At 66.2% G+C, this 14,231-nt stretch overlaps 2 protein-coding genes across 5 annotated transcripts; both read left to right on the top strand.

Annotated features, from left to right (window-relative positions):
• Nucleotides 1-1,076: 1,076 nt before the first annotated feature.
• DMPK (DM1 protein kinase) lies at nt 1,077-9,238 on the top strand. Of its 4 annotated transcripts, none has more exons than XM_040996239.1 (15): nt 1,077-1,368; nt 3,295-3,386; nt 3,585-3,668; nt 3,751-3,846; nt 4,327-4,475; nt 4,730-4,823; nt 4,960-5,166; nt 5,247-5,495; nt 6,193-6,278; nt 7,359-7,470; nt 7,974-8,134; nt 8,211-8,308; nt 8,446-8,492; nt 8,773-8,858; nt 9,076-9,238. In XM_040996239.1, the coding sequence occupies exons 1-15, from the start codon at nt 1,209-1,211 to the stop codon at nt 9,236-9,238; spliced, it is 1,884 nt and encodes a 627-aa protein (XP_040852173.1). In that variant the 5' UTR covers nt 1,077-1,208. The 4 variants fall into 4 exon arrangements, with proteins under 4 accessions (XP_040852173.1, XP_040852174.1, XP_040852175.1 ...); XM_040996240.1 differs by having other exon boundaries at nt 1,209-1,368; nt 7,359-7,435; nt 7,933-8,134; XM_040996241.1 differs by having other exon boundaries at nt 1,209-1,368; nt 5,247-5,510; nt 7,359-7,435; nt 7,933-8,134.
• A 1,425-nt stretch (nt 9,239-10,663) lies between these two features.
• SIX5 (SIX homeobox 5) lies at nt 10,664-14,152 on the top strand. Its single transcript, XM_040996235.1, has 3 exons — nt 10,664-11,469; nt 12,150-12,952; nt 13,058-14,152. Exons 1-3 carry the CDS (start codon nt 10,664-10,666, stop codon nt 13,681-13,683), a joined length of 2,235 nt encoding a protein of 744 aa, XP_040852169.1. The 3' UTR covers nt 13,684-14,152.
• The last annotated feature ends 79 nt before the right edge of the window (nt 14,153-14,231 follow it).

Here is a 14,231-nt window from a genome sequence, read left to right as displayed (position 1 = left end):
TGAAAGAGTTACAGAGAAAGGGAGAGACAGATCTTCCATCCTCTTGGTTCACTTCACAGATGGCCACAAGGGCCAGGGCTGGGCCAGGCTAGAGTCAGGAGCCAGGAGTTTCTTCCAGGTCTCCCATGCAGGAGTCGGTTGCCTGCCGCCCCAGCCTTGAGGGCAGGAAATGCTGCAGGCCAGGGCATAGTGGAGCTGGACCGGGCTGGTCAGCACTGAGATGGGCTTGGGGGTTCTGAGGTGCATCCCCTCCCCTGGGCCCTCCTTATTACCTCTGATTGTCCTAGTGGAGCCTTCCCTGGAGGCGGGAATTCTGTACAACCTCCCTCTCCCTTGGTCCTCTCCCCTGCCTGGCAGCTGGGGCCAATCGCGCGGCTCTGGGCTCTCTGCTCCCTCCATGCCCCGAAATGTTTCTGTTTCTAATCCCAGCCTGGGCAAGAATGTGGCTGCCCGGCCAGCTGCCAAGAAGCTATTTTTGGGGTCTCACTTGCTTGGGGAGGACTCAGCTCCACTGCCCGCCTCCCCCAGGCTCTGACTAGCCCCCCACCCCGTCCCAGTGTTCCCTCCCCTCTTCTGCTTACCCACCCCTTCCCCACTTGCCAAAAAAGCCAGTATAAAACATGGGGGTGACTGCGGGCTAAACTTAACTGCTCCCGAGTCGGAATCCAGGGCTGACTCACAGGAGGAGCTGCCCTGTCCCCCCCTGCCTCCCACCCCCCTGCCCAGTCCTGGTCCCTTCCTCTTTCCCCACCCCCACCCCCCACCTTGGTGAGGAGCGAGGGAGAGCTGTTCTGGATGTTGGAGCAGTGATTGGCCCCCTCTTGGCAATGGGTGGGACACCTGTGGCTATCAACTGTGGCCCACCTTTTTATGGGGGGGTGGGGACTGCAAGAATTGAATTCCATCCATCTGTCTCCCCAGTCCAGCCCTGAAGGGTTCTGAGAAGACTGGCCAGGAGGGACTTGAAGGGGGCTGGCCTGTGAGGGGTTAAGGCTGGGAGGCAGGAGGGGGCAGGCTCAGGGGGTGGGGAGAGAGGAGGAGGAGACCTCAGCAACTGAGAGAAGTGGCCAGAGAGGCCCAGGGGACAGCCAGGGACAGGCAGACATGCGGCCAGGGCTGCGGGGCCTGGACAGGGGCTGCTGGGCCCTGTGACAGGAGGAAGCCCCGAGCCCCGGCCCGGGGAGGGGCCATGGTGCTGCCTGCCCAACATGTCAGCCGAGGTGCGGCTGCGGCGGCTCCAGGCGCTGGTGCTGGACCCCGGCTTCCTGGGCCTGGAGCCCTTGCTCGACCTTCTCCTGGGCGTCCACCAGGAACTGGGCGCCTCCGACCTGGCCCAGGACAAGTACGTGGCCGACTTCTTGCAGTGGGGTGAGTGGCACCTCCATGGGCTCTCCCAGGCTGTGGAGTGGGGGCCCTGGGCAGGGGCAGAGGCAGGAGAGCCAGCTGAACCAGGGTCCCAGCTTGTGGTGACAGGATGGATTTGGGGTGATCCCTGCCCCCACCACACAGGTGGCCCAGAAGTTGGGCCTGGGCACTGGAGCCTCATACCCCTACTCACACATGCCACCCTGGCAAGCAAAGGAAGGTCAACCTGCCAGGATGGCCATGACTCAGAGCTATAGCGTAGGGGCCACAGCAGGCCGAGCTGGACAGTTTCCTGTTGTCTTGTACCCCATCCTCAAGGCTAGACTTAGAGACATGTGGGACTCCATCTCCTGGGACCCCCTGGCCTGCTTCCGCATGAACAAGGGTAGGCTGGGAGAACCGGCATGGGCCAGCTGCCAGGGGCGTGGCTGGGGCAGGTGTCCGGCGCCAGGCTTCCCAGCTGCCCTGACAGGTGCTGGGCACTGGGCGGGCATAGTGACTCACTCAGGCCCTGGGGGAGAACCAGCTTTGCAGTCAGGCGCCACTCAGCTTTCCCTCTGCCCACCTCCAGTTCAGGAAGGACAGCTTGGGGGTTTTGGGGGGGTGCCTACTTTGCCTGTGGAGTCTGGACCCCTCCCTACTCCCACTCCCACTCTTGGCTCCAGCCAGCCCACATGGCTCCCTGTTTGACTCCCCTGGAGGTGACCCTGTGAGCCCCTCCTCACAGTGTCTTCCAGGCCCTGAGGACAGGTCCAGGTCCACTGCACGGCACCTGGCACGCGCTCCCCTAACCCAGATCTCAGGCGCGCTGCAGCTCCTGACACCTGCCACTCTCCCTCCAAGTGCCTGTCTCCGCCCCCATGCCCGCTCTTGCTCCTTGGCCTGCGTGTGTCACAGTGGCTTGTCTCTGCTCCTTCTTGTCTGCTAGCCTCTCCTGTGGCCCCAGGCTTGGGCCTCTCCCTCCTCCTGCTCTGCAGAGGGGGAGGTCAAGGGCCCACCTACTCAGCCCCTGGGGTCACCTTGGTCCCACTCTGGGCGGTGTGGGTGGTGGGTTGTCAGGGTAAACTGAGACCTGGCGTGGGGGAGGGGGATCCCCTGGAGGCAGCGCTCCTTTTGTGGCCTGAGCCGCATCCTGCGGCCCCTCCCTCCCCGGCCTCCCGGGCGGGGGAGGGGGCCTGGGTTCGCGCTGCCTTAAAAGGGCTCAAAGCCTGCTCCTGCGTCCCTCCCCCGTCCCTGGCCCCGGCTTGGGCTGGCTCCCTCCTGCTGGCCCCTCTCCCTTTCCCCCTTGGAATCCCCCAGAAGCCCCCCGCCGCCACGCTGTCTCCCTCTTCTCACGTCTGTTCACAGCCCACTCTGTCCTGCCTCTGAAGTCCCACTTCTCCCACCCACGAGGGGCCAGGCCTCCACCCCAGGCCTTGGCCCCTCCACACCTTGACCTGGAGCTGAGATGGAGGGGGCAGAGAGGCAGCCCTGCTCCAGCCCTGTTGCAGATGAGCCCCAGAGCACTAAGTGCCAAAGTGCTTGAGGCCAGACTGTATGTCCACGTGGGCACCAATTCCCCAGCCCCCAATGCTGTGTCCGAGGGCCACCTGCACCTGACCCACTGCAGCTGGGGGCGGTAACCCAACAAGTACCAGCTGAGATCCCGGGCAGTGGGACTCAAGCACGCAGCCCCCTCCCATACACCCCCAGTGCAGGCGGGTGAGGGGGGGAGGCATTGCAGGGAACTGGGCTCAGTTTCCTTCCCAAACTGGCTTCCCCGCTTCTCTTCTGAAGGGCAGTTTTTGGCACCCATAACTTCACAGCTCATGGTGGTGGGGAGCCCTTGGAAACGGAAGTCCTAAGCTAAAGCTGAGAGGCAGAAGGGCAGGCTTGGGTAGGGGGGCTCCTCTCTCCGCTTGTGACCCTGGGCCTCCCCCTGCTCCGCAGCGGAGCCCATTGCGGCAAGGCTTAAGGAGGTCCGGCTACAAAGAGAGGACTTCGAGATTCTGAAGGTGATCGGACGCGGGGCGTTCAGCGAGGTGAGCCCCGAGCGGCGGCCGAGCTCCGCCCCGCGAGAAGCAGGGGCCTTTACGGTGGGCGGAGCATCGGCGTTCTGGGCGGAGCCGCAGAAATTGATGAATGGCCGAGTGCTAGAGTTGCAGGCGGGCGGGCTTGGAGGTGGGGCCGGCTCTGGGCTCCGCCTCCTCCGGCCCCAGTCATTCTGCTTGGGCCTTCAGGTAGCGGTGGTGAAGATGAAGCAGACGGGCCAGGTGTATGCGATGAAGATCATGAATAAGTGGGACATGCTGAAGAGGGGCGAGGTGAGGGGCCGGGCTGAGGGCGGGGGCCGTCGACGATCACCCCCACCGTGCTGCCTCGCGCCAGCTCCGTGGTGCCCCGCAGGTGTCGTGTTTCCGGGAAGAGAGGGATGTGTTGGTGAACGGGGATCGGCGCTGGATCACAGAGCTGCACTTTGCCTTCCAGGACGAGAACTACCTGGTGAGCCCCCCGTGGGGGTGCTAGGGACGGTGGCAGGGAGAAGAAGGTCGGGTGCTGAGTGCGGGAAGTGCTTGGCATGGCCATGATCGGGGCCCTGAAGCTCCCCACTGCCCTGCCAAGGCTGGTTCTAAGGGGCTCCTGCTGGGAAGGGAGGGTCTTGGCTAGCATAGGGTCTTCCCCAAGTTGTGGCGTCACTGACGGGGGGCAAGGAGTACCTGGGAACTCTGCCGTGGTATGAGGAGGTCTCTAGGTTCTCTCCCCCTGAACCTCAGGGGGGAGCGAATCTGCCAAGCCATATCCCCAGGAGAGGCAGTTTTGGGGAGAGGGGAACCCGATTTGGCCTGCAGGATCCCTTGGGATTGGGCTGCAGGATCCCTTGGGATTGGGCTGCGGGATCCCTGTCTCTGGACTGAGCATCCTGGGCAAGTGCAGTGCTTGGTGCCTGGGGGGTTCTGACCCCTATGACACTCCCCCTCCCAGTACCTGGTCATGGAGTACTACGTGGGCGGGGACCTGCTAACGCTGCTGAGCAAGTTTGGGGAACGGATCCCAGCCGAGATGGCGCGCTTCTACCTAGCAGAGATTGTCATGGCCATAGACTCAGTGCACCAGCTGGGCTATGTGCACAGGTGGGCGTGGCATGGTGGAGGGGCAGGGCGGGGGCCAAGAGGCGGGCCCGGAGGAGAGGGTAGTGAAGCTTGCACCCTACAGAGATCCCACAAAGTTTGAGGCCCAGAGAGGGCGGGGCCCAAGGAGCAGGGTCCCCTGCATCATCCTAGAGGCTCCTGGGTGGGGCCCGAGGCAGGCGCCGCCCACAGGAGCAGAGCTTAGCCAGGAAGTGGGAAGGCGACTCCCCTATACCCCCGGGGTTCTCTCCGTGCAGAGACATCAAGCCAGACAACATCCTGCTGGACCGCTGCGGCCACATTCGCCTGGCCGACTTCGGCTCCTGCCTCAAGCTGAGGGCAGATGGGACGGTGAGCGTGCACCTGTTGCCCCGGGGGGAGGGACAAGATAGAGACCTCCTCTTGGACCCGCCCTAGGGGCGAGGTCTGGAGGGGGCTGGTGGTGGGGCGAGGCCAGAGCTCAGAGCCGCCTGGGCTCCTGGCTCAGGTGCGGTCACTGGTGGCTGTGGGCACGCCGGACTACTTGTCCCCTGAGATCCTGCAGGCCGTGGGCGGTGGGCCTGGAGCAGGCAGCTACGGGCCCGAGTGTGACTGGTGGGCACTGGGCGTGTTCGCCTACGAGATGTTCTACGGACAGACGCCCTTCTATGCCGACTCTACTGCCGAGACCTACGGCAAGATCGTCCACTACCAGGTGGGCGCTGTCCCCAGGAGGCCTGGGCGCGTCCTGCGCATGTTCCGTGCTGACACACCTGCCTTCTTCCCTCCGAGCAGGAGCACCTGACTCTGCCCTTGGCCGACGTGGGCGTCCCTGAGGAGGCCCGAGACCTCATCCAGAGGCTGCTGTGTCCCCCAGAGACCCGGCTAGGCCGGCAGGGGGCAGCCGACTTCCAGAAGCACCCTTTCTTCTTGGGCCTCGATTGGGATGGCCTGCGGGACAGCGTGCCCCCCTTTATACCGGATTTTGAGGGTGCCACTGACACGTGCAACTTCGATGTGGTGGAGGATGGGCTCACTGCCATGGTGAGCGGGGGCGGGGTAGGTACCTGCGGCCCCTGCTCAGCTGAGGGGACCCCCTTCGCGTGCCCGTCCCCCACCCCCTGTGCAGTGAGGGCGGTGACTTGTCCGTTCGAAACCAGTGACCTGTGGTGACCTGCACTTATGGTCCCTGGACCATAAGGCCCCTGGTCCATTAGAGGCGAGATGGGGAGTGCAGAAGGTTCTGGAAAGCTTCCTGGAGCAGGGGGCTATTTGAAAGGCAGAGTTACAGAGAAAGATGGTTCACCTGCTGGTTTACTCTCCCAGATGGCTGCCAAAGCTGGCCCTGAAGCCCAGAGATGCAGCCTGGTCTCCTGCCTGGACTCCCTGGCCCGAGCACTTGACTTGTCTTCCACTGCTTTTCTAAGCACACTAGCAGGGAGCTGGAGCCCAAGCGGCACAGCCAGGACTTGAAGCAGCACCTGTGTGGGATGCTGGCAGCACCACAGTGGCAAGTCCTTTGCTAGGTCATTTCTGTCAGCTGTTCACTGCATCAGCCTGGAGTGTAGGGAAGCTGTGGGCACAGAGCACTAATACATCACCCTGAGCCTGCAGTGCCTAACTACAACGGCACAGGCCCCGATGGGAGGCAGCGGAATGCCAGGAGACGTGATGGAAGAGCCATTTCCTTGGGCTGGGGGTGTGAGGGGCCGGCCCCAACCCGTGTGCATCTGCCGTGCAGGAGACGCTGTCTGACATCCGGGAGGCCATGCCACTGGGCGTCCACCTGCCTTTCGTGGGATTCTCCTACTCCTGCACCGCGCTCAGGTAAGCCCCGCCAGCGCAGGCCCACGGGGAAGGGCCGGGGCTTGTCAGGAGGAGCAGCAGTTGCATGGGCTCTGGGAGCCTCCAAGGCAGCCCTGAACACGTCCTGAGCCGTGGGGCCACTGGCTCTGTGCCAATACGCACTTTGATATTGTAGATTTGGGATGGGTGTTTGGCGCAGGCCCTCATCTCTGAGGCACTAGTCCCCTTCAGACCCGGTGGCCTGGTGGCGCAGCAGCCATGACCTGCAGGGTTGGATGGTTTCAGCCTGTCCCCGCCCTGACTGTTCTGGGCATTGGAGAGTGAAGTAGCAGATCAAAGCTCTCTCTCTCTCTCATTCTCTGCCTTTCAAATGGAAATAAGTAAAAAAAAAAAATTAAGGGAAAAAACCAGAAGGGATTCCTGACTGATTAACAAAAAATTAAGTTAGACTGTGATGCCACAGAGGCACACCCATGGCCTGGCAGCCCCTCTGCACTGGTGCCTGGTGCACTGTGGCACAGCTGTAGGAGCTCGGCGTCAGCCGGGCTGGCCACCCCGGGTATATATGCTTTCTTGGCTACCTGCCCTAATGATGATGTCTTTTAGAGACACTCATTTTGTGCATAGAGCCCTGCTGACCACGTGGAGAGGTGAAGGTGTGGGGGAGAAGGCAGTGGGCACCAGAGGCCCTGCCTGGGGGCCATGCAGCCAGCAGCACCATGGAGCACACGCCTGCTCCTCCCTTGCCACCCCGTTGCGAGGGCCAGGATCTACCCCACCCCCTGTGGTTCATGCAGCCGGAACGAGCAGTCAGCAGCAGGGTCCTGTGCATGTCCAGGAGTGGCTGCTGGGTGGCACGCACCCCACTTTTCTGGCTCTTTTCCTATTGTGTGGCCTGTAGCTGAGCGTGAGGGGTGTGTGTGATTCCTAGCGGTGCCATCTAGGGGTTCCCAAGGCCATTGTGGAGGTGACAGTGCCCCTTCTGCCAAGCCCTCCTCATCCTCAAGCCCCGGAGGCTGGCAACCATTGCCAGGTTTATCTGCAGGATCAGCAGCATGGGGCATGACCTGCTCTCTTCCGTTCTCTCCCTTCCTCTCCCAGGGACAGTGAGCCCCCAGGCCCCACCCCCATGGAACTGGAGGCCGAGCAATTGCCTGAGCCACAGGTGCAACTGCCCAGTCCTGACCATGCGAGGCCTCTCCTGGAGGAAACAGTGAGTGGGTGGAGGAGGTGGTTCCGAGGGATGGGAGCCGGAAGGCAGGGCTTCCTGCAGCATGGCAGGTGCAGGCAGAGCTAAGACACAGGGTGCTGGCTAGTGACCAAGGGGAGCATGTAGAGAGGTACCCTGTGGGAGATTGGAGGGCAGCAAGACACACGCCCAGTGAGGCCTGCAGGAAGGTGGGCCTGGGCTGAGGCTGCAGGGAGCTGCAGGAGGCTAGAGACTGCAGGCCAGGGAGGGGGTGTCAGGTCCTGATGGGAGCCAAAAGGCATGAAATGGGGGAATTGTGAGGGCCCCAGATACTAGATTGGAGAACTAGTGAGAGCCCCCTGTGGAGTGCATGTCCCAGGCTTGGGGACACCACTAAGCCTGATCCCTGTGTGCAGGCTGAAGTGGCAGTTCCAGTGGCCCTGCCGGTGGACAGCACTAAACCTGGTGCCCCGGTGCAGGCTGAAGTAGCAGCCCCCGTGCGGGCTGAAGTGGCGGTTCCGGTGCAGGCTGAAGTGGCGGTTCCAGTGGCCCTCCCGGCGGCAGCAGTGGCCGAGGCCGAGGTGACCCTGGGTGTGCTCCAGGAGGCCCTGGAGGAAGAGGCGCTCACTCGGCAGAGCCTGAGCCAGGAGCTGGAGGCCATCCGTGTGGCCAACCAGAACTTCGCCAGGTCGGGGTCCTGTCCCAGCACGTTTGCACCCCTGCCCCTACCCAGCTACCATCCTCACCAAGCCGTCTCCCCACAGCCAGCTCCGTGAGGCAGAGGCCCTCAACCGCGACCTGGAGGCGCGTGTGCGCCAGCTGCAGGAGCGGATGCAGCTGCTGCAAGCCGAACGGGCTGAAGGCGAGTCTCCCTCCCCCGCCCCTCTGGTGCCCGGAGGCGGGGACAGCGGGGAGGGCAGGGGCCCAGGCTGGGGCACGCCGCGCCACCGCCCCCCTGCAGTCCTCCACGCGCCATACGCCTCTCTCTTCTCCTTCCAGCTGTCACGGGGGTCCCCAGTCCCCGGGCCACGGATCCACCTTCCCATGTAAGACCCCTTTCCTTCCCCTGCCTTCACGCTGCCACCCCACCTCCGGATGCCCTCTGCCCCCTCCCTGGACACACTTAGGGCTCTCCTGTGTCTCCGGGGCTCTCTAGAACAGATGCTCAGCTGCGCGGCGGCCAGAGCACCCTCGGTCCAGACTTGAATTCCGCACCCCCCCCAACAAATTCCTGCCCTGACTCCCCTCGCTGTAGCGCTCCCCGCCTAGGGCGGCCGCGCTGGGCTGGCCTCCGATCGGGTCACCTGTCCTTCTTTCTCCAGCTAGATGGCCCCCCGGCCGTGGCTCTGGGCCAGTGCCCGCTGGTGGGGCCAGGCCCCCTGCACCGCCGCCACCTGCTGCTCCCTGCCAGGGTACGTCCAGCGGCTGCTGCCCCTGCCTCGCTCCACCCGCCCTCGGCCACCCCCGGCCCGCTTCGCTGCCTCTGCCCGGCTCGGCCCACTCGCCGCGGGAGGGTGCTCGGGTAGCCAGTCGGCGCAGGCCGCTAGGGACCAGCCAATGAACGAGGACGGGGGCGGCCCGGGAGGGACGGGCGGGGCCGGCGCGAGCCAACCGGCCGTCCCCTCGCAGGTCCCTAAGCCTGGCCTTCCGGAGGCGCGGCCCCTGCGCCTGCTCGCCGCCGCTGCTCTGGCTCCTGCCCCCGCCCCGGGCTGCGCTGGGCTGGTGGCCCGCGGCCGCCATCGCGCCGCGGCCTGGCGCCGCCCCAGAGCCCTCCTCGTCCCCTGAACCCTAGAGGTCCGGAGCGCCCAGCGGCTCGGCGGCCCAGCTCCTGCCCCGTGATCCGGGCCCGCCCCTGGCGGCCGGGGAGGGAGGAGCGGGGCCCGCGGGGCCGCGGCCTGGGGAGAAGGGGGACGGAGGAGGCGGCGGGCCGACAGGCGGGACGCCGGTGTTCACCCTCTGCGCACCCGCACCCGGCAAGGGCTCGCAAACCACGCATCCCGCGCACGAGGCCCCGCTCTCCAGGGGACGTGCCATTCCTGTGGCCACGTCCGGCATGACCCGCGCCCGCGGGAACCGTGCGCTGCTGCCAGTCCCGCTTTCCCGGGAGCCCCTCTTGCCCCCGCGCGCCCCTTTCTCACACGATCGCTGCTCTCGGAGTCCCAACCGGCCCCGCCTGCCCCGGTGGTTTGGGTATTTATTAACCTCGTCCCCCCGAACCGCTGACAGGCCCCAGGCTCCCCCCGCACCCCTGTCCACGTTTGGATACACTGAACCCCACCCCAAAGACCCTCGGTATTTATTGTTTGTCCACACCTGGAACCCCCCCCCCCACCTCCAGCCCTCGTGAATAAAAAGCCTCTGTGGTCTGTCCCGAGCTTGGGGTCCGCGGTGCTCGCTGTGGACGTGGTTAGGGCCAGCCCGAAGGCAAGCGCCGGCGGTCAATGGCCGGGCAGGGAGCTAGCGGGCCGCAAAGCCGACAGATCGGCCCGGAGGAGGAGGGGCTGCATTTTGACACCGAGCCAGGCGGAGGGGGCGATCGGAGGCGCTGCTCCCGCCCAGCTGTGGCCCAGCTGTGCCAGCAAGAGTCGGGAATGGGGGGTGGGGCCGCTGGCGCGCGCGGCCCTCCTCCCGCCACCGCGCCTGCGCGGGCCACGCGCATCCGCCCCGGGAACGCAGATTGGGGGGGAAAAGTTGCTGCAAACTTTGTGGCCCGTTTCCCCCGCCCCTCCTCCCGGCCGGACCCGCCCCCGCTGCGGAGCCGCCGGGAATTCCGAGGGGCGGAGCGCGGGCCGAGATGGAGAGTGGGGGGGCCCGCAGAGGACCCCGGCGACGGAGGCGTGCAGGAGCTCGGCCTCGGGGCGGAGGGGGCTTCGCGTCCTTGACCCTCCCAGACGGCCCGTTGCCTTCTCCGTTGTCCCGATGGAAAACTGAAGCCCCGAGCCCGAGGCACACGAGCCAGGGGAGGCCGAAAGCGCGGCCGAGGCGGAGGGAAAACAAAGGGAGAATCACGGACAGACGGAGGGGGCGGGCACACAGAGACCCGGGGATCTAGAGACCCGAACGGAGCGCTGGGCCTGGCACCGGGGCCGCCTGGGGGTGCAGGACGCCGCGGGATCCGCCGGGGGAGAAGATTGGGAGGGGGCGGGTGGGGGAGGGGGGCTGGGGGAAGCCCAAGGGAGGAGGAGAAGGAGGGAGGAACTTCCCAAAGTTGCAAAACATGGCTACCTTGCCCGGGGAGCCGAGCGCGGGGCCGGCGGCCGGGGGGGAGGCGGCGGCGGCGGCGGCCGAAGAGGAGGAGGAGGAGGAAGCGCGCCAGCTCCTGCAGACGCTGCAGGCGGCTGAGGGTGAGGCGGCGGCGGCGGCCGGGGCCGGGGCGGGCGACGCGGCGGCGGCGGCGGGAGCGGAGGGCCCAGGATCCCCGGGCGTCCTCGGGTCGCCCCCGGAGGCCACCGCCGAGCCGCCCACGGGCCTCCGCTTCTCGCCCGAGCAGGTGGCGTGCGTGTGTGAGGCGCTGCTTCAGGCGGGCCACGCCGGCCGCTTGAGCCGCTTCCTGGGCGCACTGCCCCCGGCCGAGCGCCTACGTGGCAGCGACCCGGTGCTGCGCGCGCGGGCCCTGGTGGCTTTCCAGCGGGGCGAGTACGCCGAGCTCTACCGACTCCTCGAGAGCCGCCCCTTCCCGGCCGCCCACCACGCCTTCCTGCAGGACCTCTACCTGCGCGCGCGCTATCACGAGGCTGAGCGGGCCCGCGGCCGCGCACTGGGCGCGGTGGACAAATACCGGCTGCGCAAGAAGTTCCCGCTGCCCAAGACCATCTGGGACGGCGAGGAGACTGTCTACTGTTTCAAGGAGCGCTCCCGCGCCGCGCTCAAGGCCTGCTACCGCGGCAACCGCTACCCCACGCCCGACGAGAAACGCCGCCTGGCCACGCTCACCGGCCTCTCGCTCACGCAGGTCAGCAACTGGTTCAAGAACCGGCGACAGCGTGACCGCACTGGGAGCAGCAGCGGTGCGCCCTGCAAGAGGTGAGGGGTCCTAGGGCGCGCGCGAGCAGGGACACGCACGTCTCTGTTTCTCCGTGGCCGTTTGCATCCAGCGGCGGCCCTGCTCCCCACCCCACCTCGGCCCCACGACGGGAGTCGGCGCGCCTGCACCCGGACTCCTGCTCACACCCGGGGCGTCTGCGGAACGTGCATGCGTGGGACAGGGCTCGTGCCCTGGGCACCCCTGGGCACCACTGCCCCCTCCGTATTTCGGACTGGGGGAAACCATCGGAAATGTTGGGAGGGGTAGGGCCCCTGCTCACCCCAACACCGAGGGAACCCTCTGACCGCCCTCCTGCCTCACCCTGCCCCGAGCTCAGGACAGCGTGGTCCCTTGCCTGTCTTTGTTGTGAAACGTGAACCTTCCACAGCTCTTGTTTCCCTGTAACCCAAGCCCTTCCCCTCCCACCCCGCACCGCTGGCCTCTCGCTCACGGCTCATGCCCGCCCTGGGGGCGGGGAGGGAGGGCCCGGGCGCCGCGCTGGCATCCTGGTCGCCTGGCTGCTCTGGGCCTGTCTGCTTTCCTTTGCCTCCCCCAGAGAACGTGGAAGCGGTGGGGACGTGGGGCCCCTGGCCGTCCACAGTGTGGGGGTTGGCAGGATATGGGGAGACATCCCGCGCAGCCTTCAGGCCAGAGGAATGACCCGTCTCTCTCCCGCCAGCGAGTCAGATGGGAACGCCACTACTGAGGACGAGTCCAGCCGCAGTCCCGAGGCCCAGGAGAGGGGAGTGGCCCCGGGGTCCGCCGAAGCGCCCCCTGCCCAGGGCTCCATCTTCCTGCCTGGGGCTGCACCTCCCGCGCCGTGCGCCGCCGCCTCCTCCATCCTGGTGAACGGGAGCCTACTGGCTGCCGCCGCTGGCAGCTCCCCGGCCGTCCTCCTCAATGGCAGCCCTGTCATCATCAACAGCCTGGCTCTGGCCGAAGCCTCCAGCCTGGGCTCCCTGCTGCTCGCAGGGGGCAGCGCTGCCCCTCCTCCTCCTCCTCCTCCACCGCCCCCAGCACAGCCCAGTCCCCAGGGAACCGGCGAAGCCAAGGCGGCCCTGATCCTGGACCCTCAGACTGGTGAGGTGCGGCTGGAAGAAGCCCAGCCTGAGGCCCCAGAGACCAAGGGGGCCCAAGTGGCTGGGTCTGGGCCAGCAGGAGAAGACATGGCCGGACCCCTGCCCCAAGTGGTGCCCGGACCCCCACCAGCTGCTGCCTTCCCTCTGACCCCAGGACCAGTGCCTGCGGTGGCTGCCCCACAAGTGGTACCCCTGTCCCCACCCCCTGGGTACCCCACTTCCCCGCTACTGAACCTGCCCCAGGTGGTGCCCTCGCCCCAGGCTGTGGGGTCCCTGCAGCTGTTGGCAGCAGGGCCCAGCAGCCCTGTGAAGGTGGCAGCTGCCACAGGGCCCGCCAATGTGCACCTGCTCAACTCTGGGGTGGGCGTGACAGCCCTGCAGCTGCCTTCAGCCACCGCCCCAGGTAACCCTGCCTCCTCACCCAGGCCTGGGCGGGAACCTGGGGTGGTGTCTCCCTGAGACCTGAAGAGGCCGTTTGCCACCTCTAACCTGGTGCCTTCTCCCTCAGGAAACTTGCTCCTGGCCAACCCCGTCTCCGGCAGCCCCATTGTGACAGGGGTGGCTGTGCAGCAGGGCAAGCTCATCCTCACGGCCACCTTCCCCACCAGCATGCTGGTCTCCCAGGTCCTGCCGCCCGGCCCTGGCCTGGCCCTGCCGCTGAAGCCAGAGGGTGCCATCTCCGTGCCAGAGGGTACCCTCCCGGTGGCCCCCAGCCCCGCCCTCCCTGAGGCACACACCGTCAGCACCAGCTCTGCACAGCAGCCAGTGCCCCCAGCAGCTGCCACTGCAGCCGCTGCCTCGGCCACTGGCCTGCCCTTCTCCCCAGGGCAGTCCAGCCTGGTGCCTGGCTTCCCTGCCGCCCCGGCTGAGGGGCTGATGCTGTCACCAGCGGCCGTGCCTGTGTGGCCAGCAGGGCTGGAACTGAACTCGGGAGCTGACGGGCTGCTGGATGGGGAGAAGGAGCTGGGCTCGCAGGCCCCCCATGCCGTGTTGAGGCTGCCGGACCCCGACTCCGAGGGCTTACTCCTGGGAGCCGCGGCAGGGGGTGAGGTGGACGAGGGGCTGGAGGCTGCTGAGGCCAAGGTTCTGACTCAGCTGCAGTCTGTGCCAGTGGAGGAGCCCTTGGAACTGTGAGCACTGCGGCCCTGCGGCCCCTGCTGACCAGGGCAGCGTAGACCCTGGGCTTGGGACTTCCGAGACACAGCTGCTGTGGCCTCAGGGGGCTGCAGCCTGCACTCCACCCCTGCCAGGCCCCAGAGGGGAGGGTGGGCAATGGGTGTGTGGCCCTGGCACCTGGTACTAGCTGTGTGCATGGAAAAGCTGCCTGGAGCTGGACTTCTGACCCTCCCCGTCCAGCACTATTTCTGATTCCCCAATCCCCCTAGTGTGCCCAGCCTTCCTGCCCACTGGGTGGGAGGGAAGGCACGGGCTTCCTCTAAGGCCCCCCTCATCACCTGCAATCCCTACCCCCCCAGACCAAAGATCCCCTACACCTCCCGGGGGCGGCCCTAACCCCATCTAGTTTGTGTGGTACCTAAGATCGTTTATTTTTCTAGAACCTCTTCAAGCCTTCCTTCCATTCAAATAAAAGTCCAAGGCAGAACTCGGGTGTGGTCCACTGGGAGGGCAGCAAAATGCACCACAGGAGAGACAGCCTCTGCTGGGCCCTCATTTTTGGGGGA

Source organism: Ochotona curzoniae, unplaced genomic scaffold (assembly GCF_017591425.1).
Source record: "Ochotona curzoniae isolate NIBS_2020 unplaced genomic scaffold, NIBS_Ocur_1.0 patch260, whole genome shotgun sequence".
In the NCBI taxonomy this organism is placed as follows: domain Eukaryota; kingdom Metazoa; phylum Chordata; class Mammalia; order Lagomorpha; family Ochotonidae; genus Ochotona; species Ochotona curzoniae.
Note: the sequence above shows the minus strand (reverse complement) of the source record. Positions and strands in the feature narration are given on the sequence as shown.

Bases quoted from the DNA above. Each gene is read 5' to 3' on its own strand.
- DMPK (XM_040996241.1), top strand. From the start codon at position 1,209: ATGTCAGCCGAGGTGCGGCTGCGGCGGCTCCAGGCGCTGGTGCTGGAC. The intron at 8,135-8,210 runs GTCGGGGTCCTG...GTCTCCCCACAG, and splicing joins GCCAACCAGAACTTCGCCAG to CCAGCTCCGTGAGGCAGAGG. The intron at 8,859-9,075 runs GTACGTCCAGCG...GTCCCCTCGCAG, and splicing joins ACCTGCTGCTCCCTGCCAGG to GTCCCTAAGCCTGGCCTTCC.
- SIX5 (XM_040996235.1), top strand. From the start codon at position 10,664: ATGGCTACCTTGCCCGGGGAGCCGAGCGCGGGGCCGGCGGCCGGGGGG. The intron at 11,470-12,149 runs GTGAGGGGTCCT...CTCTCCCGCCAG, and splicing joins AGCGGTGCGCCCTGCAAGAG to CGAGTCAGATGGGAACGCCA. The intron at 12,953-13,057 runs GTAACCCTGCCT...CTTCTCCCTCAG, and splicing joins GCCTTCAGCCACCGCCCCAG to GAAACTTGCTCCTGGCCAAC.